The 26,351-nt window shown below is 40.2% G+C and overlaps 2 protein-coding genes across 11 annotated transcripts in view; both read right to left on the minus strand.

Annotated features, from left to right (window-relative positions):
• mnd1 (meiotic nuclear divisions 1 homolog (S. cerevisiae)) overlaps positions 1-337 on the minus strand; it is a 45,187-nt gene extending 44,850 nt beyond the window's left edge. Inside the window, exon 1 of one of the 3 annotated variants that reach the window (XM_072586658.1) lies at positions 239-337. In XM_072586658.1, coding sequence (XP_072442759.1) covers positions 239-241 — 3 coding nt within the window. In that variant the 5' untranslated portion in view covers positions 242-337. Of the gene's footprint in view, positions 1-186 lie in introns of all 3 variants that reach the window. The other 2 variants (XM_072587024.1, XM_072587913.1) reach the window with 2 other exon arrangements.
• Positions 338-10,416: 10,079 nt separating this feature from the next.
• The window catches only part of trim2a (tripartite motif containing 2a), a 167,657-nt gene continuing 151,722 nt past the window's right edge, over positions 10,417-26,351 (minus strand). For 7 of the 8 annotated variants that reach the window (XM_072581596.1, XM_072582393.1, XM_072583962.1 and 4 more), the window contains exons 7-12: positions 25,358-25,461; positions 22,851-23,018; positions 19,207-19,387; positions 16,675-16,745; positions 13,169-13,309; positions 10,417-12,753 (exon numbers count right to left, since the gene is read on the minus strand). In XM_072581596.1, coding sequence (XP_072437697.1) covers positions 12,601-12,753; positions 13,169-13,309; positions 16,675-16,745; positions 19,207-19,387; positions 22,851-23,018; positions 25,358-25,461 — 818 coding nt within the window. In that variant the 3' untranslated portion in view covers positions 10,417-12,600. The remainder of the gene's footprint in view (positions 12,754-13,168; positions 13,310-16,674; positions 16,746-19,206; positions 19,388-22,850; positions 23,019-25,357; positions 25,462-26,351) is intronic. The other variant, XM_072585569.1, reaches the window with a different exon arrangement.

Raw genomic sequence — 26,351 nt, forward strand, 5'->3', positions numbered from 1 at the left:
AGCAACGAGAAGAAAACGGTAGTCACTGTATCGAGAAGATGGAAAAGGGCAGGAGATAAGATAGAGTCCGGGGGGGGGTCAGCAGGCGGACACGTCAGACTGAAGGAGAGGAAAGGGGTGAGAGTTTTTACATTTATAACTTTGACATTAATAGCGGCAGAGACAGTCCGCTGTGTCCACTCGAACCTGGCTGTTTTCTCTCTCAGTTGGTTTGCGGGGCACTATCACACTCCCTCACCATATTGTCCAAAGGCCCGGCCTCGCCGCTGTCTCCAAGGCGACCAACCGCCAAACTCGAGCTTGGCGCCTCACTGCGACCCAGAATGCAGCGCGGAGGCACGGGAGCTCTGCGCAAGCGCAGCCCGTTGCTCAGCGACAGGGCCCGGCTTGGCCTGCAGTGCGGAGGCACGGGAGCACTGCGCAGGCGCAGTCCGTTGCTCAGCAACAGGGTCCGGCTTGGCCTGCTGTGCGGAGGCACGGGAGCTCTGCGCAAGCGCAGCCCGTTGCTCAGCAACAGGGCCCGGCTTGGCCTGCAGTGCGGAGGCACGGGAGCACTGCGCAGGCGCAGCCCGTTGCTCAGCGACAGGGCCCGGCTTGGCCTGCAGTGCGCGGTGGTCGGTACTTCGACGGCTGAGGCTGGACAACGCGTACTGTCCTCTTAACACTGTTTTTCCATCCCTCATGCGATGTGAGCGTTACTGACAAGGATAACATTTATTGGCCCCCCCGTCATTTTTGGCGGTGAGTTGTTGTCTCGGTGTCACTGCTGCCCGTGTGAGTGTGGGGTCTCCCCCTCTCCCAGAGCTTGTTCGGGGGCCAGGGTTTTATCCCCTATCACCATCAGATTTCTTTCACAGTCAGGATGGTGTGGCTAACTTGGAGCAGAACCCCTCAACAGCTTAGCTCTTAGAGGTGATGGGTGTCAAAGGGAAGTACTTGGAAATGAGCGTGCTGATCGGGTGGAGTTCCGTTTATAGGTTTAACAGATTAGGAAAAAACGCTAAAACTTAGAAATGAATGTCCAATTCTCGTTTTGGAGCACTGTTCTAATGTATACAAGACAAGTTGGACCTGTAGCTGTCATTTGTAAGTTTTATCAGTCTTTTTAGTTGAGTCTGCCTTGCACCCTCCTGGAGGGCACACATTTGCAGCCAGTGTGCATCAGTGATGGACGCACTGAATGTTTAAGCTGCCAATCAAGCGAACTGCTTTGGCCTGGAAGGTGTTATTCATAAGACTAATCAGACACTAAAGAGGCAACTTGTTCATGGAGTTCATCGTGTCGAAAGAGGCCCTTCAGCCTTATGGTGATGTATATATCGATTCACAAACACTAAACCACAATAATCCCATTTATCTGCACTCGGTCCACGTGTATAGGGTATGTGGAGGTTATGGCCCTTAATAAAACAAGGGGAATTCTGTGGTGTTGTAGTTATTGATAAAGTGTGTGAAATTTTGGATGGTTTAAATATGGTTAAAAAAATAAAATTTTAAGAGAGTTTGTACCTATGAAAGTAATAAATTGTAACAGATATATTCCTGAATACTAAGAGAAGCAATGGAGGAAATAGCAGAGGTTCTGATCACTGTTTTCTAATCCTCTTTGGCTACTGATGTAGTATCATAGAAAGGACAAGCCAGGGAACTATAGAGCAATGAACCTGATGTCAGTGGTGGTCAAGTTGTTGGAGGGAATCCTGAGGGACAGGATATACATGTATTTGGAAAGGCAAGGATTGATTAGGGATAGATTAGAGTGGTGCTGGAAAAACAGATGCTGCCTGACCTGCTGTGCTTTTCCAGCACCACTCTAATCTAGACTCTGATCTCCAGCACCTGCAGTCCTCACTTTTGCCGAACTGATTAGGGATAGTCAACATGGCTTTATGCATGGGAAACCATGTCTCACAAATTTGATTGAGTTTTTTGAAGAAGTAACAGAGAGGATTGATGAGGGCAGAGTGGTAGATGTGATCTATATGGACTTCAGTAAGGCGTTTCGCAATGTTCCCCATGGGAGACTGATTAGCAAGGTTAGATCTCACGGAATACAGGGAGAACTAGCCATTTGGATACAGAACTGGCTCAAAGGTAGAAGACAGAGGGTGATGGTGGAGGGTTGTTGTTCAGACTGGAGGCCTGTGACCAGTGGAGTGACACAAGGATCAGTGTTGGGTCCACTACTTTTCGTCATTTATATAAATGTTTTGGAAGTGAGCATAGGAGGTATAGTTAGTAAGTTTGCAGATGCTACCAAAATTGGAGGTGTAGTGGACAGCCAAGAAGGTTACCTCAGATTACAACAGGATCTTGATCAGATGGGCTAATGGGCTGAGAAGTGGCAGATGGAGTTTAATTCAGATAAATGTGAGGGACTGCATTTTGTGAAAGCAAATCTTAGCAGGACTTATATACTTAATAGTAAGGTCCTAGGGAGTGTTGCAGAACAAAGAGACCTTGGAGTGTAGGTTCATAACTCCTTGAAAGTAGAGTCCCAGGTAGATAAAATAGTGAAGAAGGCGTTTGGTATGCTTTCCTTTATTGGTCAGAGTATTAAGTACAGGAGTTGGGAGGTCATGTTGCAGCTGTACAGGACATTAGTTAAGCCACTGTTGGAATATTGCATACAATTCTGGTCTCCTTCCTATTAGAAGGATGTTGTAAAACCTATTTCAGAAAAGATTTACAAGGATGTTGCCAGGCTTGGAAGATTTGAGCTATAGGGAGAGGCTGAACAGGCTGGGGCTGTTTTCCCTGGAGTGTCGGAGGCTGAGGGGTGACCTTGTAGAGGTTTACAAAATCATGAGAGGCATAGATAGGATAAATAGACAAAGTCTTTTCCTTGAGGTGAGGAAGTCCAGAACTAGAGGGCATAGGTTTAGGGTGAGAGGGAAAGATATAAAAGAGACCTAAGGGGCAACGTTTTCACACAGAGGGTGGTACGTGTATGGAATGAGCTGCCAGAGGAAGTGGTGAAGGCTGGTACAATTGCAACATTTAAAGGGCATTTGGAGGGGTATATGAATAGGAAGGATTTGGAGGGATATGGGTCGGGTGCTGGCAGGTGGGAGTAGATTTGGTTGGGATATCTGGTCGGCATGGATGGGTTGGACCAAAGGGTCTGTTTCCATGCTGTACATCTCTATGAGTCTATGACTCTATAACTGGAGGAAAACAAACACCGTCATGTCATTTAGAAAAGGAGATCAGGATAGACTGAGTAATTGCAGCTTTACCTCAGTTTTGGGAAAGGAAGAATATAAATCAGAATTTAAAAAGGCATGAGTTAATCATGGACAGCCCAAAGTTTGATTCGGGAAGTTATGCCTGACCACCTTGATTTATTTGTCTATAGAGATAAATAGAATGGTTGGTAAGAGTATCCTACATGGACTTTGGCAAGGCTTTTGACAAGGCAGAATAGTTGGAGTTAAAAGAGCCTGTTCAATGCAAAGAAAAAAGCTGGAGGTTGGATCCAAAATTGGTTAGGAGAAAGTGAGGACTGCAGATGCTGGAGACCAGAGTTGAAAAGTATGGCGCTGGAAAAGCGCAGCAGGCCAGGCAGCAACTGAGGAGCAGGAGAATCGATGTTTCGGGCATAAGCCTGAAGAAGGGCTTATGCCCGAAACGTCCATTCTCCTGCTTCTCAGATGCTGCCTGGCCTGCTGCGCTTTTCCAGCGCCATACTTTTCAACTCCAAAATTGGTTTACTGGCAAGAAACTAAGATAACAGTTTATGTAATTTGAAGTTTGTTTTCTGTAAGGTTCTACAGAGATCAGTACGAGATTGTTTGGTTTTCATTGTATGGATTAATGGTTAAATGTAGAGGTATGATTGAGAAGTTTGGAGATCATGCAAAAATTGATAATGTTGGTGGTGAAAAAGAAAGCTTGAGATAGCAATAAGCAATCATTTAACTGACCGTATGGGCAGAAAAGTGTCAAATATAGTCTTATCCAGGGACGTGTGAGGCATGCAAAATACAAAACAAAGCAGGGATATTCACAATATATAGGAAGCTACTAAAAAGTGTAGAATGAAAGGCTCTTCGAAGTCAATGTTCCCTCCAGGTTGCATGGCTTTGAGCATGCAAAGCCTCTCCATAAATCATTGAATCATAGAATCCATACAATGCAGAAAGAGGCCATTCGGCCCATCAAATCTGCACTCACTCTCCAAAGAGCATCACACCAAGAACTACTCCCCCGCCCCATTCCAGTAAGCCTACGTAGGGTTTTTACCACGGCTAATCCACCTAATCTGCACATCCCTAGATGCTATTGGATAATTTTTTGTTGGCATGGCCAATCCACCTAACCTGCATATCTTTGGACTGTGGGAGGAAACCAGAGCATCCAGAGGAAACTCACACAGACTTGGGAAAACATACAAACTCTACACAGACACTTACCCAAGGCTGGAATTGAATCTGGGTCCCTGGCTAACCACTGCCACCATGCCACCCATAAAGTGCACAAAAAGCAGTCAGCAAATTGACATCATTTGCAGTACTGACTACCAATCCTGGTAGTTGCTGCTGCACATGACCCTTGGAGGTTTATGTGGAAGAAGGAAAATTTAGCAGTAACACTTGAACTGTATGTTATGCATCTTACAGATTCCTTGGACAAGCATGATTTAATTTAGCATATGGGATTCTTTCTTTTGAGAGTAGATGCAGCTGTTTGAAGGGCTGATATGGCACTCTAGAGGTGTTTAAAGTATCCCTGTTCAGGTTGATTTGAAAACATCTATAAAAGATTATGCTAGACGTATAAAATATTTGTTACATTATAAATTGAAGACAATGCCAGATTATAGACTGAAAATAATACACAATTCTGGTCACTGCATTACAAGAAGGATGTGGTGAAAGTGAAAAGAGAAGAGTTTTACTAGGAATGGAGAATGTTGGCAGTGAGGAAAGATTGGATAAACGGGAATTATCTTTTTCAGAGTAGTGGCAATTGAGGGAGGATCTACTTGGGGTGTCAAGAAGTTAGGTGCAGCCCAAATGGTGGCTAGAAAAGATTTATTGCCCTGAGTAGGGTGGTCTATGACCGAGGGGAGTAGATTTAAAGGAATTGGCAGATAGATTAGAGGAAAGTTGAGAAATTCTTTCTGCTGGAGGGTGGTGGAACCCACTGTCTGAAAGGCTGATGGAGCCAGAAACCCCGGTTGCATTTAAAATTTCCTAGGTATACACTGGAACTGCTGTAGCTTAAGAGTTGGAAGGCATCATTAAGTTTTATAGTTTTCTTTTCACAGCCACACGTGTTGCCTGAAGAGCAAAGATGGCTGTGTAAAGGCAGAAATGCAATTTCCTCTCCAACTACATCAAGTCTCTGTTTAAAGTTCACTCAATTAACATTGTTTCGCTTTCACATCATTTGTAAAATAATACAAATATAATCTTTTCGTGTCGAGAGTTTCAGTTTAATATTGCTTATTATAGACATAATATTTGGCCTGCAAGCACTCAAAACCCTTTCCTAATGTTTTCCGTTCTGTTGCCTCACGAAGTCTCCTTGTCCATTTTGCTAGTTCCTGCCCACCAATTCCCCTTGACTAGAGTCATAGAGATGTACAGCATGGAAACAGACTCTTCAGTCCAACCCGTCCATGCTGACCAGATATCCCAGATAAATCTAGTCCTATTTTCTAGCATTTGGCCCATATCCCTCTAAACCCTTTCTATTCGTACACTCATCCAGATGCCTTTTAAATGTTGTAATTGTACCAGCCTCCACCACTTCCTGTGGCAGCTCATTCCACCCTCTGCATGATAAAGTCCCTTTTAAATCTTCCCCTCTCACCTCAAACATATGTCTCTAGTTTTGGACTCCCCACCTTGGGGAAAATATGTTGTCTATTTACCATATCTCGGCCTGTCATGATTTTATAAACCTCTATGGGTCACTCTACAGCCTCCAACTCCAGGGAAAGTTGCTCCAGCCTGTTCAGCCTCACCCTATAGCTCAAATCCTCCAAACCTGGCAACATCTTTGTAATCTTTTCTGAACCTTTTCAAGTTTCACAACATCCTTTCTGTAGCACGGAGACTAGAATTGCATACAATATTCCAAAAGTGGCCTAACCAATATCCTGTACAGCTGCAACATGACCTTCCAACTCATATATCAATGCACTGACCAATGAAGACAAACTTATCAAACGCCTTCTTCACTATCCTATCTAACTGCGACTCCACTTTCAAGGAGCTATGAACCTGCACCCCAAGGTCTCTTTGTTCAGCAACACTCCCCAGAACCTTACCATTAAGTGTATAAATCCTGCCCTGATTTGCCTTTTCAAAATGCACATTCAAAACCTCACATTTATCAAAATGAGATTCCATCTACCACTCCTCAGCCCATTGACCCATCTGATCAAGATCCATTGTACTCTGAGGTAACCTTCTTCATTGTCCAATACTCCTCCAATTTTACTAACAATAAACAGCAAGCTTACTAACAATACCTCCTATGTTCACATCCTTATCATTAATATAAATGATGAAAAGCAGTGGACCTAGCACTGATCCTTGTGGCACACCACAGGCCTCCAGTCTGAAAAGCAACCCTCCACCACCACCCTCTGTCTTCAACCTTTGAGCCAGTTCTGTATCCAAATGACTATTGGTTAGGGTTGTTTCTCTGTACCAGTTGTCCTGTTTCAGTTCAGCTTCTTGTGTTGTATTCTTTCATTTCACTGTATTCATGTGCATTTGATTATTAAAGCCATCTCAGCAAGTTGTTTGGGAATGCGTATATTATATGCAGCATCTAGTTTGTGGCATCATATCCAAAAAGAATTTTTCTTTCCCCAACCTACTTCATAGATGTTGTAAATGGGATTGTACAAGATTTAATTTCCCTGGGAGTGATTACTACCAGACAGTGAATAGTGCAAATTGTATCAGCATTTTGCTGCCCAACTTCAGGAAATTTCCCAAGCTGCCCATAATGCATATAACAAATACAGTACTTTGCCCACTGCAGTCAATTTGGAAGCAATTAGGATCAAACTGTTTAGCCTGCTTTTTATAAAACCTGAAGGTCTCCATACCATAGCCAAAATAGTGCCAGACCCCAGAATTTGGTCTTTTATCCCTGGAACCCAGCAAACATCAATTTAAATGAGATGGAGATGGTGGTGGTCAAGGTAATAGGCATTTTTCACACGTATGCAGTTTACTGGAGCAATAGCACATTCAAAAGTGAAACTGACTTCAACTGAAGCAATTTTGGTCACCCAATTTACTTTTACAAAATGGCACATGGGCTTTAGACATTTGAGGAAAAGGCGTAAACCTTCCAGGGTTCTTTGAGGAGCTAAGGTATCCTTTGGGTATTATTAAGAGTTGATATGAATTGGTGCACAAGGTGAATAAGTGTTGGAACTGTCAAGCATGCAAGTCGTTTAAATACCTGCACTTTATATTTTGAAACAAAGGATCAGCCAGCCTACAATTGGAATCTATGTTCAATTTCAATGTATGTATATTAACGTAAGTCTGAGTGTTACCATTGTAAGTTGGGGCTGCTTCACTGTTTCTACAACTGATCATTGTCAGCAAACAAAAACCAAAAGAACTGCAGGTGTTGGAAATCAGAAGCAAAAACAGAAATTGCTGGAAAAAGTCAGCAGGTCTGGAAGCACTGTGGAGAGAAAGCAGAATTAATGTTTCGGGTCCAGTGACCCTTCTTCAGAACCGGAACCAGAACAGAGTATGATTCTGAACTCCATAAGGAGAGGAGATTAAATAATTGAAAAGCTTAACCAAAAAGTTAGAGAGAAGTATGGTAGAGAGGTGCAGAGAAGGAATTGTTTGGGGCTTAGGTATCTGATGACACAGGCCCAAGTGGTGTAGTAATTGTAACTAAGTGTGCACACACACCAAAATTAAAGGATTTTGCAGATGTCAAGAGGGTTGTGGGGTTGGAGACATTACAAACCTAGAGTCAGCTGAGGCCATGGAATTATCTGAAAATAAGAATGAGAGTTTTAAAATTAAGATGTTGCTTGACAAAGATCCAAAGTGGACCATCAACCACAAGAGTGATAGGAGAATATGACTTGCTGCAAATTAACACATGGATAGCAGGTTTTTCCAATGACTCAACAATTAGCCTTTGGTCAAGTGAGATTCATGGCACCTAGTTTACCTTGGTTCGGAGGAACTTTTATGCAATCTGCTATTCTGTGCGTCTGGATTCTTGAATGGATTTCTCTGGGAATCATAACAGAGCAGAAAAAGGCTTGCCACTGCTGACACCTTCTGGATTCACACCACTGGTGCCATGTTTAAAGCCTAACTGCATACTACGTCAGATGCTGCCAGCTGGGAATTGGCCTTTACATTGTGGTCAAGATTAGAGTGATGCTGGAAATGTGTAGCAGATCAGGCAACATCCGAGGAACAGGAAAATCGACATTTTGGGCAGGAGCGCTTCATCAGGATCAGTCACCATTTCAGGCATGAGGGACAAAACAAGGGATTTTTTTCTCTCAATAGTCAAGAATCTGATTTTTTCATTCTCACCATATTTTCCCACGTACAAGGCCATTGCTCATGCCACATGGTTGATATGAAGAACTGCCTGTTGTGTTGGCAAGTCTATTAGCTTTATTTGACACAATTGGCACAATTTATTCCTGAACCAACCAGCATTTAGTGGTTAATTGGGATTAAATGGGAGTCACACAGCTTTCTTAAGAGTCCCAAAGACGGTTGGCAAACCCGATCTATGGGGTTAAAGGAAGGCTCCTCATTATCAGGCACCTTATACCCGAAGGACCTTTTTGGGAAAGAGAGAGCCACTCCCTTGCCTCTGATCTCAGTGCCCATCCCTCCTGTAACTCGCTATCTACCCTTTCTTAGAGTCCCAAGATAGTCTAACAATGAATTTTGCAGAGGTTGCTGGAGCATTACTGATAGCAGCCTCTGACCCTGGTGGTACTAGCCGCAGTAGAGTGCTGACAGCCAGCAGCTCTTGATGGATAGGATCTCTGCCACTGGAATCCTAAATCCCATGGAAGTCTGATACTGACCAGTTAAATGTCTTACAGTCACTTCATTTGGTTGAACTTCCACTGTAGCATTAAAGCTGGTTTCCAACTGGTGGATGGGACCTTCAGGACGTGAAATTCAATACTGTGTTTCAAAGCAATCCCTTGGTTGGTTAAAATACTTTGGAATGTCCTGTGGAGTGCAAGTGTTGTAAATGCAAGTTATTCTTTTTCAAGGGCTTGACAGGTCAAATTCACCCTCCTAGCAGAAAAATGCATTTATCAAAAAACTTCATCATAACTGAGCTCATAAATTAATTTTTTAGCTCATTCATTGTGTACAGGTGACACTGGCTGGGCCAGCCTTGTTTGCCCGTTCCAAGTTGACCTTGAGAAAGTGGTGGTGAGCTGTCTTCTGGAATCACTGCTGTCCATTTGGTGTTAGCATACCCACAACAGCATTGGGAAGGGAGTTCCACGATTTTGTCTCGTGAAGCAGAGAATGGCGATATATTTGTACATCAGGATGGTGGTTGGGTTCCTATGTATCTGCTACCCTTGTCACTCTATATAGAAGTGGTCATCTGTTTGAAAGGTGCTTTAAGGCGCCTTAGATGATTTTTGCAGTTCATCTTATTGATAGTGCACACTGCCGGTATTGAGTGTTGGTGGTGGAGGGAGTGAATGTATGTGGATATGCTGCCAATTAAGTGGGCTGCTGTGTACTGGATATTGTAAAGGTTTGAGTGTTGATGGAGCTGCATTCTGCCAGGCATGTGGAGAATATTCCATCATACTCTTGACGTGTGCCTCATAGATGCTGGATAGGGTTTAGAGTAAGTTGAGTTATGCTGCAGCTTCCTAGCATCCAACCTGCTGTAGTAGCCACTGAATGTGTATGGCTTGTCCAGCCAATGATAACCCTCAGGTTGTTGATTGTAGGTTATTCAGTGATGGTAACGCTATTGAATATCAAGTGACCATGGTTAGATTCTCTGTTAGAGATAGTCATTGGTGGCATTTGTGTGGCATGAATGTTACTTGTTACTTGTCATCCCAAGTCTGGATATTATCATGAACTGCTTCATTATCTGAAGAATCAGGTGGTGACAAACAATATATATTCTACTGAATTTTTACAGTATTCCAAGGGCTTTCCTTAATATAAGTCAAACATTGCTCATTTCACACATATAAGGCAGTACCATTCTACTTATTCTCCAGACTTTTTAAATGTTACTTCAAGTTTAACATTAAACAGGAGAGAATAGGATCCTGAGAGTATAAATATTGCAGGGTGTATTCATTAAGCTGAAGGATGGTACAGAAAGGGTCAAACTTGACTCTTTAACAGTACAAATAAATAAATCTTTATATTCAAGAGAACACAGATATAGATATTTTGAGTGCATGACATTTTTATTTTTCCCCATGTGCTGTACACAAAACAAGTTCTTTTCAACTGAATCACAATGATGGAATGTTGTAACATTCAAACAATGCATAAGTTGTCCCTCAAACATTAGCAGAAGCATTTAACATGGAACTTACAACAAAAAAAAATGCCCAAGTTGATAAACTGAATTCCAGTTTTGTTGCACACACTATGCAGAATCCCCAAACTTTTCTTGTGGAAACTCTCTTGTACAGTTTCTGACGTAAGAAGAGTACACCTGTTAAGGCCATGCTGTTACACGCCATGCAAACATCAGTGATGGGTATGTGGAGGGAGAGGAGAAAAGAGACACCTACTCCAGTCTTAAATACAACAACAGCAGAGGAGAGCAAGAGGGCTTACATTTACACACAGCACATCTAAGCTTTGGCTACTCAAAATACCACCTTTAGCATCACTCTTTATAGTGTTTTGAATATATTCTTCCAAACAATTTCCTCAAACATTTGGCAACAGAGGCATTTTGTTAATCCATTGGAGATAAAATATAAATAGTTCTGTTGACCATTTTTCCAAACAAAAATGTTAAATTTACAGCTTAATGCAGCACTTTGTTCTTTATTCCCTGCTAGAGAAAGTATAGTTAATTACTGGTCCAAATAAAGGATTACTAATCTACACACATTATTAACATTATCTTGATTTTTCTTCCTCCTCTTCCCTCACTCCCCATCCCCACATGAAAAAAATGTGCACATCAGCAATTAAATAGTTCTAAATCAGCAGCCACAGATTAAAAGAGATTATAATCATGTTGAATGTAAATGAGCTATCAACTTTCAATATTTTAGTGCACTTCAAAAGATTGATAAATGTTTTCCAATTATGCAACCTTAGCACAAATTAAAATTATGATAAATAGATGCAACTAATTACCTGAGTAGACTGCAAGAAAAATTAGCAAATCATACAACAAACCTAGCAAATTCAATAAATAGAGACAGTAGAAAATTTAATGAAGGTGTACACATACTTTCAATTTGTATCCTTTTGCTCAGCAGGATTATACCTCTGTTCAGTTTAATTTAGGATACGTTAAATAATTCAAGACTAATGTTAATGTATTTTTCAAGCTTTATCTCTTGCATCAAAAATGATGGATTGCACAGCTAACAGAGCGGCACATAGCATGCATCATGGACTTTGGTTAAAACCGGGAATTGTGGTAAAACAACCAGTTACTTATATTTGATGCCATTATTTTAAAAGTTGCCAAGGAATTAAAGCACAATATATACTAGGCTCTCAATTCCCTCATAATTTGCTGCAAAATTGCTTTATACCATTACACCCTGGTGCAATATAAGTGGTATTATTCTGGAATTAGTAATAATAGCTGATTGGGATTTTTAATGGAATGTCCGCATAAATGTGATGCGATTGTGAGAAAATGACATAATGCATTCACTACAGACTTCCAGTGATTTACCCTCCATACTAAAATACAAGGGTTTAATAGTAAGACCTAGTCAGAGAGTATATATATATATATATGTATATTATAAAAAATAAAAATGTAGCTGTGAACAAGGGCAGCAACAGTCATTAAATTTAAGAATCAGAAAGACATCCATAAGCTCAAAATCAAGTGCTCAATTTAGTCCTGAATGTCACCCAGAATGGCTGTTTTCTGCCATTTGCTCATTTGCAACCACATACTCGAGATATATATATACACACACACACGCACACACACACACGCACACGCACACATTTGGACATTTGATGTGAAAGCTCCCAGTACAGAATGAATGCAGTTTCTGTTTAATAATTTGCTAGTACGTTTTATTCCTAAATTCATGAGCAGCTAGCTACATTCTCCATTATGTGTGTCTGCATATCCAAAATGTGCAATTGTCTGTTTAATTTATTAGTTTTATGATAACACTGTTTGATTCCTTTGTGGCTAGACCACAGCACAATGAAAGTTAGAGGAAATCCCAGGTATAAAACTGCACATATTTCTTCCACGTGTTTAGTTTACTTAAATAACCTGGGACAGGAAAAGGCATCAAACAAAAACAATCTTCAACAGGCCACTCCCATCCTAAAGGTAAACTTAGTGAGTTAACATTGGAATTCATCTGCATCCAGTTCCAATTAGATTTGTAGATCCAAAGATCAAATGTTACTGCAAATAGCGATAAACTTTAAAGCAATGATTTCCAGAGTCAGCTACTACTACATGACCATCTGAGGTCAATGCTAAACCTTGAGGTCCATAAAGAGGATCAGCTGAAGTGTTAATATAAGACAGAAACGATCCACTTCCATCAAACACCTGTTTAAAACAAAAATAAAAGCAGTATTTAAAGGGAGCACAAAGATTAATTTCAGATTTTCCTTCTGTGTATTCAAAGCTACAGATTTTTAAAAAATATAGTTCAATCTGTGTTTACCAGTTATGTAGTATCAATTACTGGATTAGTGGTGCTGGAAGAGCACAATAGTTCAGGCAGCATCCAACGAGCAGCGAAATCGACGTTTCCTGATGAAGGGCTTTTGCCCAAAACGTCGATTTCGCTGCTCGTTGGATGCTGCCTGAACTGCCGTGCTCTTCCAGCTCCACTAATCCAGTATTTGCTTTCCAGCATCTGCAGTTATTGTTTTTACCTTGTAGTATCAATTAGCTGAGGAATAAGGGAGTGACAAAAATGCGAGATATGTGACTTTGTTATTGAAACTATTTTTATTACCTGTATACGACTATTTCCCCAGTCAGCAACTATAATATTTCCATTGGAATCCACTGCCACTCCTGTCGGAGCATTAAACTGGCCATTTCCTTCTCCATTAGATCCAAACTTTAACACAAACTCACCATCTGTGTTAAATACCTGTATTTAAAATGAGAGGATGTTGCACATATTTAAAAGAAAATGCACTGTCAAGCTTGTAAGATTTTAAACTAATATCTAGGGCAGGATTATCCTACACAAAATCAAGACAGAATGGAGACAGGATGGCAAAAAAATGGGTCTGAAGAATGATCAGATTGGACTTGAAACAGTAACCCTGTTTCTCTCCATGGATGAAGGATGTTGAGTGCACCTAGCGTTTTCCAACATCTTCTTTTAAGATTTCTAACATCTACAGTATTGCTTGTCATGTAGATAAAATGACAGCAGTCTGTGTACTAGTCTGTCGTGTCAACTGTATTCCCAATTTTGACCTCCACCAGATTGAGATGGGGGTCGTGTGAAAGCAAGTCGAATGCCTTGTTAGTTATGCAGATAGAGGTCATGAGGGAGCTTAAGTGCCCACCTTCTGACTACTCTGCATTTTCTTGGAATGTAGCAGTTTGGTGTTCCAAAGCAGATCAGTTACAACCTGACAGAAATGGTCGAAGGGAAGGGTTGGAACTTTGAACATGAAATTTCCGAGCAGTAATAGCATTTTACGAACCAACATTCTTTAGCCTAGGTCCCAGCTTTCCATTGACTCTGACTATGTGGAAGAAGGTTCTTTTTTAAATAATACCACACAGGGACAGCAGTCACTTAAATTTAGACGGGAATGTGATCTATTTCCCCAGAGTCCCATCTCTGATTTACCCAGTACAATGCCAGCCAAAAAGTGGATTCATTCCTAGTGTTATTAAGACCCTAGTCCTGTGAGAGTTGTTTCATGGCACTTGAGGGATAGAGGAGAAGCACAAAACAGGATCACTTCTGCTCTCCAATGGGAAAATCTGGCTGTTTGATGGTCAATAAAATTATTTTGTCTTTACACAGAAATCAATCAATCAAGTTAAAAACCTGAATGGCTTTATTTTTGTCTGTGCATGAATCCTTGATTAATTTCAGTGAACTGAACCATTGAAAACTCAAAGCAGTTAAAAACCATGTTGAAATTTGGAATGGCATGGTGGCTCAGTGGTTGAGACTGCTGCCTCACAGTGCCAGGGACCCTGGCTCAACTTGACTCATGTCTGCATGGGTTTCTTCCAGGTGCTCCAATTTCCTGCAACAGTCCAAAGATGTGCAGATTGGATAATTTAGCATAGCCAATCCATACAGAGTATGTAAGGATGTGTAGGTTAGGAGAAGTACCCATTGGAAATGCAGGGTTACAGGGTAGAGATGTCCAACTGAGTCTGGGTGGGATACTCTGAGGGTCAATTGACCCTCAATGGGCAGAATGGCCTACTGCTACCTTTTAGAGATTCTAATTTTGTCCTTTGGATTCTACCCCCTCAAATTAAAAAAAACAAATATTGCTATAATACGGTTTAGGTCTGCAAAGAAATTCGATTTTCATTGTTTGTATCATGGATTTGCAATGTGCTGATGCAATGGATGAATAGAAACTTTATTTAGTGCAATCAGTTTCAAGTTTATTTCAATGTCACATAAGTGTCAGCAAGAAGATAAAAATCATAACACCAGAATACAGTCCAACAGGTTTATTTGGAAGCACACTAGCTTTCGGTACGACGCTCCTTCATCAGGTGGTTGTCCAAAAGCTAGTGCTTCCAATTAAATCTGTTGGACTATAACCTGGTGTTGTGTGATTTTTAACTTTGTACACCCCAGTTCTCTCCGGCATCTCCAAAGCAAAAAGATAGGACAACATATGCATGACCATTCATTATTACTGTAATGGTACAACCAGACCAAAACAGTAAATCTGGGGTAATGAATTTATAGTCAGTGATAAACAGATCAAACCAGTCCTTCAATATCCCTCATTCTTCTAAACTTCAGTGAATATAGTCATAACCGATCCAATCTCTCTTCATGTCAGTTCTGCCATTCCAAGAATCAGTTGATTAAACCTCTGTTCTTCCTCCATAGCAAAACAACTTTCCTGCGATAAAGAGATCGAAACTACACATAATCCTGTAGGTGTGGTCTCAGCAAGATCCTGTACAATTGCAGTAAGACATCCCTGCTTCTGTATTTGAACACTGTCACTCTGAAGACCAACCTATCATTTGCCTCCTTTGCCTGCTGCTCTGCATGCACATTTCCCAATCTATTGTCATGCAGATAATAAACTGTCTTCCTGGTTTTGCTTCCAAAGTGGATAACCTCATATTTATCCACATTATACTACTTCTGCCATGCATTTGTCCACTAAGTCACCTTATCCAAATCACATTAAAGCATCGCTGCAAACTCCTCACAGTTCACCCCCCCCCCCCCAAGCTTTGTGACATCTGCAAACTTGAAGATACTACATTTAGTTCCCTTATCGAAATCATTAATATATTTTGTGAATAGCTGGGATCTAAGCAATGATCCCTACAGTGTCCCACCAGACACTGCCTGTCAATTGGAAAAAAGATCTATTTATTCCTATTCTTTGTTTCCTGTCTGCCAAAGTCAGTATGCTACCCCCAATCCCATGTGCTTTAATTTTACATGCTAATCTCGAGACTTTATTGAAAGCCCCAATAAACTGCCCTTTATCCTAGTTATAGTCTCAATTTTCCAGTAGATTTGTACAATTAGAGCAAAGTAGGCAGCATGCTATTTCACAATAAAATCTTATTTCACTCTGGATTGTTAAGAAGGCTGCAATTTAAATACAATCATCAATTATTGAAGGTTGTACTTAAATGTAAGCTCTCAAAAATAATTCACATCACCTGATAGAAGACAAATATAGTGGTATTATTTCCAATTATTAAAATACAGCAAATCTAAAAGACAAAAGGCGGCAGTGGAACCTGTGCCCTAAATCAAAGGTAACCAAAATATAAACTGAAAGAGGATTGGAAGCAAATTGTGCAACACTCTTATCTTTGGGAACCAAGTTTCAACCTACCTCTTAATAATGGAACGAAATGCTTCCCCTTTCTGTTAACTGCAAGAATTCCACATATAATAAATAAGGACATTCCTAATTTTTTTTTCCCTGGTATCTTTGTGTGCACAACTAATTCTCTACCATTATTCCAGTACAAGTTGGCAATCTCTCAGCCTCAAAACTGGTTAATATGAAAAACCAAATTTGACAGCTCGAGCAGAGGTGCTTTGAAGCTGGTCTTAACAGGCGCTGACAGTTCAGGAAGTAACATTTAAAAAAGAATGATATCCATCACCTCAGTTGACTTTCCAAGTCAGAGCCGTACGGCATTGTCTTCATTTGTAAAGAAACTGGATTGCCTGAAAGAGCATTTTCCAGCACTCTGCATTTGCTCATCTTTAATACAAGTTAGGTCTAATAGATTAGCAAAATGTAAAGCTTTGTATACCTTAACAGAATGGTTATGAAAATCTGTAACAATGATTTCATTATTGTTGTTGACTGCTGCGAAATGAGGCCCTGGAAGAGAAAAGAAACGCAGGAAATTAGCGGCATCGTCAATGTTTTTTAAAAACAAAATTGAACAATTAATTTGGAGTCACAAAATGCACTCTAACTCCACCACGTGTTGCCTTTTTTGAAATACTAGTTTGGGTAGATATAGGTGAATAAGGCGGAAAGTAAATGGTACATGGAACATTCTTTTTTATAAAATTTGCATGAAGAACTAAACCTGTATTTCCAATAGTTTGCATTTTGATAAGCTCAATTCCCAAAAGAAAGGCCCCTGGTTTAGAAACAAAGGTATACAAAATCAAAATCTTATTGTATTTCTGAAGCTTGAAATGTTTTGTCACAGGAAGCATTTGAGGAAAGGGTCTTCATTTTATTTTAAATTAATAAAATGCATTTTGCTTTCTCCCCTAAGGATTGGGATTAGCTTTGGATTGTTCTAATAAAGCTTGTACAGGCACATATAAAATAGTTTTCCTCTGTACTAGTAATCTCTACAATTCTAAAATGACATGGAATGCTGTTAGTAGTAACTCAGATCATCTACTCTGACAATGGAAACGTCTAGTATAAATTAACTGGTTAACTGGAAAATGACAGTACCACTTTCTAAAGAATCTAATGACTAGCAACTTTAATCTTTGTCTGTATTATTACAATGGATTGGTACAGTTTCTGTTGGACTCCTTTCTCTTTTACCTTGTATAAAACCATTGAAGCTCATCAATTACTAAACAGTCATTTTGCATCACAATGAATATAGCTTCTGACCAAGTAAATAGCATGGCTGTTGGAGCTCTGCACAGTAGATGTAGCAGACAACTGGAACATTGTAGAAGGCAAACTATTCCAAATGTGAGGTGCAGTTTTTTAAAAAAGGAAAGAAAACCTGTGTGGAACACCCAAGAAATGGTTGACTAAGTGCGGACATGATTCCTTTGTGACAGAAAAATTGATAAATGTGCTAATAAATCAAGAAGTAATTTGACCTGAAGATTGAGGTTGTAACAAGATGTGCATTAATTTTCCTCTCTAAAATTATACTCCTCCAAAATGTTTTTGTCATAAGTCAAGCAGCAAGTATTACTTTCTCCTACTAGGGTCTTCAGAAAATATTTAAAACAATCCAAAAAAGCTAAACAATTTCTGGGAAGGATGCTTGAGTTAACTGCAATCATCAATTGAGAATATAACAGATTAGAAAATAAGTTAATTTATTTTTTATTTAAAGCAACATACTTCTTCAGGTCAATATTTTGGACCGAAAATTCAATCACTAAGTTCTTAACAATGAATACCACAACCTTTACTAAGTCCAAATGATTACGGTAGTATTCTCCTGCTGCAAGAAAATGTTGAGAAAGAGAAAAACTAAAATATTCTGGAGCATTCTACAATTAATGTTATAAATATTCACTTTTTTTAAAGTCTAGAATTACAGACACATTAACCTTAGAGACTATCAATTCCCTACATAAATACAAGAAACAGCACAATGGAAAAAGAGAGATTAGACATAAAAATTGTGTGTTAGCAAGGCTTACAGAACTTTCTTTTCAAGCGAGCAAAAATATTAAATTAAAGTACATGGATCTGTAATAAAGCGAAACACATTTTGGCAACATATACCACTTATGATGCCATGTGTCTGCGGCCACAACATGAAATACAAGAAAAAGTCCCATTCCACCAGTTAGATGCTTTATTCTCCAAACACATTATAGAAATTCAGAGCATAATGATGCCACTGTTAATCATTTCCAGAGTCTCCCCATGTTGAAAACATGCAATTTCAGTCGTATTGCAGGCAAACACTAGCTACACAAATGGAAAGTTTCTATTAAGGCAGATCACCTGAACAACTGATGTGGCAAATGTCATGTCATAAGAGGGTATGTTTACAAACAGATATTTGTTCATTGTTGTAGAGATGGTGTTTAATCAATGTGTAGATGAGCCTGTCAGGTAACCTACAATCTGACTGGGAACTCAGCAGTCATGTGGTAGTATTCTGACAGAAGAAGAGGGTGCAGAGCTCTGTAGTCTTACCAACTTGTAAAGACTGTAAATAAACATTTAAGAATATTTCAGGAGGTCTGTCTTAAGCTTGTATAAAGATACCATACTGAAACAATTGTCAAGTTTCTTTTAGGAATGGAGACAAAAAAAAAAGTGGTTTTACTTAAACTGGAGTCTGCATAATTTTTAAATGCGCAATGTTTTTCCCCCTTCGAGTTTGCTCTCCAGAACATAATTTTCAGGAGGCCTTAATTGATATGTAACTTTTCTTCGATTTATTAAGCTTACACATATGACAACTGATGAAATACATTTGGCAGGATTCATGCAGTTACCATCTTACCGAGGACAAGAACAAGCATGCGATGAATTTTGACCATGTTTTGACCATGCAGAGTCTTCATGCAAATGTGTGCAGAAGAGGCAAGAAAGGGGGTTCAAGTATTACCATCAAGTGTACCTGCAAACTGCTTGTCACTGTTTCCTCGATTACCAAATTTTGTCACCAGCTTCCCATTAGGCTGGAAAATGAAGACGCAGCAAGCCTTGTTGTCCACCACAATTATATGACCATTCCGATCCACTGCAACACCCTTTGGTCCCAAAAGCTTCCCAGAGCCTAGCTTGGTCTGTGAGGAGAGAATGGAATGCAAACATTTGAAGTCAATTTGATATTTTTATTCTCAAATTCTCCCTCAGCAAAATGGATGAACAGGATCTCCATCTTCAGACATCTTCCAAAGTCACTTTCAAGTGACACAGAAAACTGGAGGAATCTCAGGGAAGAACCAGATTCTACTGCATTGGATTTCCAAAATGGTGCACTGCCATGATATCCCAGTATAGTTGGTTTAAATTGCTTTCGATGGAGATGGATAAAATTGAATTTTACTTTGAAAATGGCTAACAGAGTGATGATTTAACATCCAAATGTACACAGTATGTGGGGAAAAGGTTTCTTTTTTAAACAAAACATGTATATTATGGAAGGCATATATTTTATGTTCATGTTAGAATCTTAGCATCAAGATTAGAACCAGAAAGGCAATTTGAAAGAGCTGTTCAATCAGTTCCATTTTCCAATGCACATGGTTCTTTTGCAACTATTTAATTAATTCTCCTTTCTAAGTTACTAACAAATCTGCAACCACCACCCTTCAGGTTGCGCATTCCAAGTTGAACAAGTTGCTGCACAAAAACAAATTCTCAGAAGCACCAAAAGGAAAAAGATGTGCAATTATGCAGGTCTGGGTTTTTAAATCACCGACATAGGTAATGGAAGCTGGGAAAAGTGCTGGCTTCAAGTGTCCATCTCAGGATAAAAAAAAAACTCATGAAGATCTTCATTTGTTGGGGGCTGGTGAATGTTCAGTGGAGTCAGTTGACTTGGATAAGAGGTTAGAGACAGTCACAAAGGCTGCTCTGTGTTGAGACAGGCTATTTTAAAAATGTCTCTCCTCATGAATGCTGCAAGATCCCTTAGCGGTCAATAACACATCCCTGCGCTCTCCCCTGACTCATATATAGCACCCCATTTATATATTCTTGGCTGAAAGCCTAGAAATCCATTACTCTTCATTAGCTCCAAAAACAAACAAACATTTTTGAATGGACAGCTATGGCTCTCCTTTTCTGCTGCCATTTGCACAATGTTTGTTTACACAAGATTAATGGTTAAGTGTTTGCATTTAAAGGCACTGGATGATAGACACTTCTATTGCCTTTAATAAAAAGCAAAACGCACTGAATAAATGTCTTTCTTCTTAAGATTTTAAACACATCACTAATAGATTCATTGACCGACTCTATAACTATACACTAAAAGCACTCAAACACTTATGCTATTGCTTGCTGGCATTAGGGCCACCTTTTGAGCTCACCTTTCAAAGATTTTCTTTTGCAGATACAGTTCATGATCCCAGAGGTGAACTGAACCATGACTCTTCAAAAAGCTGGTTCAACTCATTAAAAACTGCAGAGCAACAGATCATGGCCCACCTCTGCAATGCAGCCAGCCAGGTCAGGAATACTGGATCTGGGCACCCTGAACCAGCTCACATCCTTAAAAGGCACTCCTGAAAATCAGAAAGCTGAGGGATGTGGTCAGGAATCTGGATCTGCCTGGCATTTTTAATGTTATTCATCTCATCTTGATAAAAATCCAAGTCATTGTATTTTACACTCAATACTTCTGACAAGTAGTGACCACTGCATTGGAGACAATGAGGCAGTCGGTTTGTGCATAACAAGATTTTATAAACAGCAAGGCAGTAATCACCAAACAAAGATGTTTTTATCATATTAAGAGATAACAAGATAATGACCAGGATACTAAGGATATATTCCTGCACAAGTTCAAAATGTGGCCACTGAGTCTTTAAACAGCCTCCTGGAAGAGCACATGAGTCTTGGATTATTCCAGCATTTCCTCAGTACCACATGGAATATGAGCCTCAATTTGTGTTCAGTTTCCTGGATGGGGACTTCAACCCCAAAGTGACTTGTTGGGGGAGAGCTATGGCTAACCCTAAAGTAACTTACCTTTATTTAAAAACTTTTGAGGAAAGCAGTCTTTGATAAAATCAGCTCAAGATCATAAAACTAAGTAAAGGTTTTGAAGACAAGTAAATCTGAACTAAAATCAAGGGTAATCAAAAGATTAAGTTAAATATTTAATTCATATCTGAGGTATTGGGAGAAATATAATTAAACATCAATGGCCAAGTTTTGTCACCACCTTAAAATGGGCACTAAAAAATTACAATGGGGTATCTTGCAGCACAACAGATAGCATCCCTGTCTCAGAGCCGGAAGTACAGAGATTAAACTCCATACCAGCTTTTGGTGCTCCTGGATAACGCATTCATGATGCAGCCAAACCAAACCAAGTGGGCAACACGGTGGCACAGTGGTTAGCACTACTGCCTCCCAGCGCCAGAGACCCAGGTTCAATTCCCGCCTCAGGCGACTGACTGTGTGGAGTTTGCACATTCTCCCAGTGTCTGCGTGGGTTCCTCTGGGTGCACCAGTTTCCTCCCACAGTCCAAAGATGTGCAGGTTAGATGAATTGGCCATGCTAAATTGCTCATAGTGTTAGGTGAAGGGGTAAATGTAGGGGAATAGGTCTGGGTGGGTTGCGCTTCGGCGGGTCGGTGTGGATTTGTTGGGCCGAAGGGTCTGTTTCCACAATAAGTAATCTAATCTAAAAAAAAAACAAACAGTCATCAACCCCCAAATCCTACTACTGCTATTGGCCAGTGGGAGAGAGCAGGAGAGACAGCTACCTGATCTCCCATGCTTGATGAGAAGCAGCACACTCAAGCTGCATACAGCTTCTGACTTCAGGCTGTGACATGGTCCAGGAAATATGAAAGAGGCAAACACAAACCAAAGTCAGTGCTTTGTCAGCCTCATGGATCACCAGAAGAGGTGATCGAAGATATCTTGTACATTGGAATGAAAACTGAAAGAAAATCATTTCCACTGGCTCTCCCTTTGACTTTGGAAGGCAGCCAAAATAAAGAATATTTGAAATAGTATTTTCACTTTACAAGAATCCTGCTCATGTATATTAGATACTATAATCCTGCATATTTCCCATGCTTCCCTCATCATCTGAGCAGCAAATGATAAGCACTTTAATCTCACTAAATCTAATCTCCCTAATGAACCAAATAAGATATTCTAGTAAAGCATAGTCAATTAAAAAACTCAAACTAAACTCAACTGCAATTCTTGAAATTGAGCATTCCACCCTATCCCTGTAACTCTGCATTTTCCATGGCGAATCCACTTAACCTGCGCATTCTTGGACTGAGAGAAACCCAGAGCACCTGGAGGAAACCCACACAGACATGGGGAGAATGTGCAAACTCCATCCAGTCACCAGAGGCTGGTGCTGCAAGGCAGCACTGTCAGAGCTGTACACAGTCTTGATTAATGGATTCATTGAACGTTTTATTAAATTTTCTTTAGAGTAGATTAATGAACAATAAAGAAAAATATTTGGCAAATATTTTGACCATATTTACATGCAAACATGTACATAACTGCATTAATTAACTGACTCATGACAAAAGAATATCTGCTCACCTTGAATTTCCCATCCGGTGAAAAAATGCTCACCCACTTGTTATCATAATCAGCGATGATAATGTCCCCACTTGGGTGAACAGCTACTCCCGTTGGACGCTGCAGCTGCCCAGGAGATCGGCCACGAACACCAAACCGGTTTTTAAATTGTCCGTCATTTGAGAAAATCTAGAACACAAGTTTAGTAAGTCTTGTACAATGTTGAAGTGATGAATCAAATATTTTATAATTTCTAATAAAGAAACATCTATATTTGGTTATACTTTGAAACACAGATCACAGTCAGTCAGTCGGACCTCATGAAGCACCCACAATGATAGTCTGTACCATTCGATAAGGAAAACCCAAAGGAGTGGTGCATTTATAATTTCCCAAAGAATGGCAATCTCAGCCGGATTGCTATTCCGCTTCTGCATTTGTGCTGAACGAAAGAGCATCGTCTGTATCTCTGACAGTAGGCTCTAGTAAGGTTAATTTCATAAATGCATAGTCGTACTTCCATTCAGACAGGTCTCTTGTAGCATAGAGCACCCCTTTTTCATAGTAGTCAGTTGCCACATTCTGTGATTTGAACAATCCAGTATCATAAAGAGTCACAGCTTGAATGAAAGGCAAGTACGGAAGGTATGTGTGAGAATAGGGTACCGGGAGAGTAAGTTGTCAGGTAAGTGAAGTGCCAGGATGCAAGGTGGTAAACACTCCGTTTAAGTGGAGTCTTCACCGTAGGTCAGGATGGTGGGAAATGGTTGGTCTGGAGTGGGATAGGGGGTGGGCTCTGACAGCAGGAGTCCCCAGTGGAAGGGGGAGCTGAGGGGAAGTCTCAAGCAAAATGAGGATTGGGTGTCAGGTAGTGTCAGAATAGGGTCTGGATGTGAGCAGTCTGGGGAAGTATGTGACGTAATTTTAGTTGAATAGCTATTCAGATGATTAAATACTAGTCCAACTAGCTTTTCCTAACTGCAGAACAGCCCTCTTAATTCGCCGATATAAATTGATACTGTCAGAGGGTTCCAAAAATGGGGGGAAATCACACCGTGGAATATTCAATACTCAAGCTTGCAAAATGGCAGCCAAACTGCTCAGACCATTTCTGACACACTGCACTATGCTTGTAAGGACTTTAGCACAGGAGTTCAATGCATGCACCAGAAACACAGTGGGTATAGAATGTGATGCCAAATAGTGTCCAATGTCGATTTCATGCCCAGACTGCCATGTTGAACCATACAGATTGTGTTTGTGCCACTTCAAACATTTCCAGTTGCATAGGCATACAAAGATCAGCCCCTAACACACTGCACCTCCCTGTCCCCCTCCCCCAACCTGCTTCACCATGATTGTTTAAAGATATCAACAATCACGCTTTTAGGTGAGATGCTTTTGAGCTTCTTTTGCTACTTCAAGGTGAAACTATTCTGTTCAGTGTTGATGGAGGAGGTTTGACAAGCGATTGGATTCAGGATTGGTGCTAGACTTTGCCAAGGAGTTCAGAGGAGTTTGAAGACATGTCAGCAGAAAGCCTAGTGTCAGAATTTGCGGGTATAGAATCATAGAATAACTCAGTACAGAATGAGGCAATTTAAGAATCCCAGTGTCCTTCAGTTTTTCTAGGGTGGTGATGGAATGAGTGTTTGGAGGGGCTTGACAGGGACCTTTTCCCAAATCCTTTGCAAACTGCTTTCTTGAGGGCACTTTTTTAAAAAATTACCTGGCCTTCGATGAGCACCTCATGCAGAAGATGAAGTACCTGTAAGATCCTTCCACACTGGGCTGTTCAGGAGTCCAATTCCCCCAAAATATCAACCCTACTTCCCATTGCTTAACCATTTTCCAGCTTTCCATTCTACTTCTGAGTTGATCAATCCCAGCATCCCAAAATAAAATGCACCCCTCAAAAACAAATTCCATAAATCACACAATGTCATAACACAGAATAATATATGGAAAGCTTGATCACTCAGCATTTTGATTCCACTTTATGCTTTTCCTGAGGGCATCCTCACCTAGTCTAACGCACCTACACAGTGCAGCATGGCTGATGAAGTGGGGGAATCTGCAAATGGCCTGGCATATATAAGAAGCACTGTAGGAATTCATTAAGGCTCCTTCACCAGCAACTTCCAAACCTGCAACATTTGTCACCTAGAAGGACAGGGGCAGTAGATGCATGAATACACTGCTACTTGCATGTTTTCCACTAAGGCATATACTGCTCTGGAACCATATGGTTGGTCCTTCATTGCCAAGAGAACAAATCCTGGAACTTGCTTCCTAAAAGCCCTGTAAAGTATCTACACCCAGTGGACTGCAGCAGTTCAAGGTGGTGTGAAAGAGAAGAATGTACAGAGCTACAAAATATTCACCTACGACGGGCCATACAGGAGAATGCCATGGAAATCATTTAACAATTCATGAGAAAATATTAAAATAACTAAGTAATGGCCATGCAACAGAGTGGAGTAGGACACACAACACAAGAATGGAAAAGGTTTGCAATATATCTTCACCTGTACACATTGATTGTTACTGTCTGCGATCATGATCTTTCCACTGGTGGATGTTGCCACTCCCTGCAAGTTAGTGAATTCCCCTTTATTTCTTCCCTTAGTACCTGCAAAAACAAGTTAAATGTGCATGTCTTTATTTGGAAAGATAAATGTTGCACTACTTGAATTCATACTAGACCCGGAGTAAGCAAAATTTCTACCAAGATGTTTATGGAAGAAAACCACACAAATCAATCAAGAGAACACTTAGTGACTCTACATCTATCATATCTTAGACTCAGAGATAGCAGTACACTGCTTGGAAAACTCGTTGAAGCAAATCCCACTGCTGACTGTACAGTGGAAATTTCTATCCACATTTTCTCTTATGGAATGCAGCAATGCTTGCATTAACAAATTCTTTTTGCCTCTTCTCACATGATTATAATTACAATGCTAAGTGTTGGCAGCATAAATACTACAAGATTGCAATTAGTGCCTGGGATGCTTTACATTGATGAAACTTACCATTAATTAACAATGTTGCATCTGTAGGTGATCTAACAAAGACTCTCTTAGTCAAAGAGGGTGGCTGTGGATGCAGAGCCTTAACACGCCTGCTTAACCTCTCAGAACACAAAGATGGCACTGATGCATTTCCAAATTAACTTTCACTTGTAAATATTTCACATTTCATGGGTTTCAATTTAATTCATGTGTGTATCATTGATTAAGTTTGTCTCAACAAATAACAGGCAGCTAAAAGTACTAGCATTCTTCGAAGGTTACAGGGGAGTTAAGGATAGTCCATTTATTGTAAAACAAAATTGTTGTGTTTCTGCATTCATTCTTTGTCGAATACTAATAACTGCAAGTTTTCTAGAAAAGGGGTCACCATAGTCATAGTTGGGTGAAGAGTGTCATAGAATGATTGTAAACAAGCCAGAGTAGATGTGCAAGACAAATGAGCATGACATGATAGATGTAAATCACCTTTATATAGTTAAATCAGGTT

The sequence above is a fragment of the Chiloscyllium punctatum genome, chromosome 1, assembly GCF_047496795.1.
Source record: "Chiloscyllium punctatum isolate Juve2018m chromosome 1, sChiPun1.3, whole genome shotgun sequence".
In the NCBI taxonomy this organism is placed as follows: domain Eukaryota; kingdom Metazoa; phylum Chordata; class Chondrichthyes; order Orectolobiformes; family Hemiscylliidae; genus Chiloscyllium; species Chiloscyllium punctatum.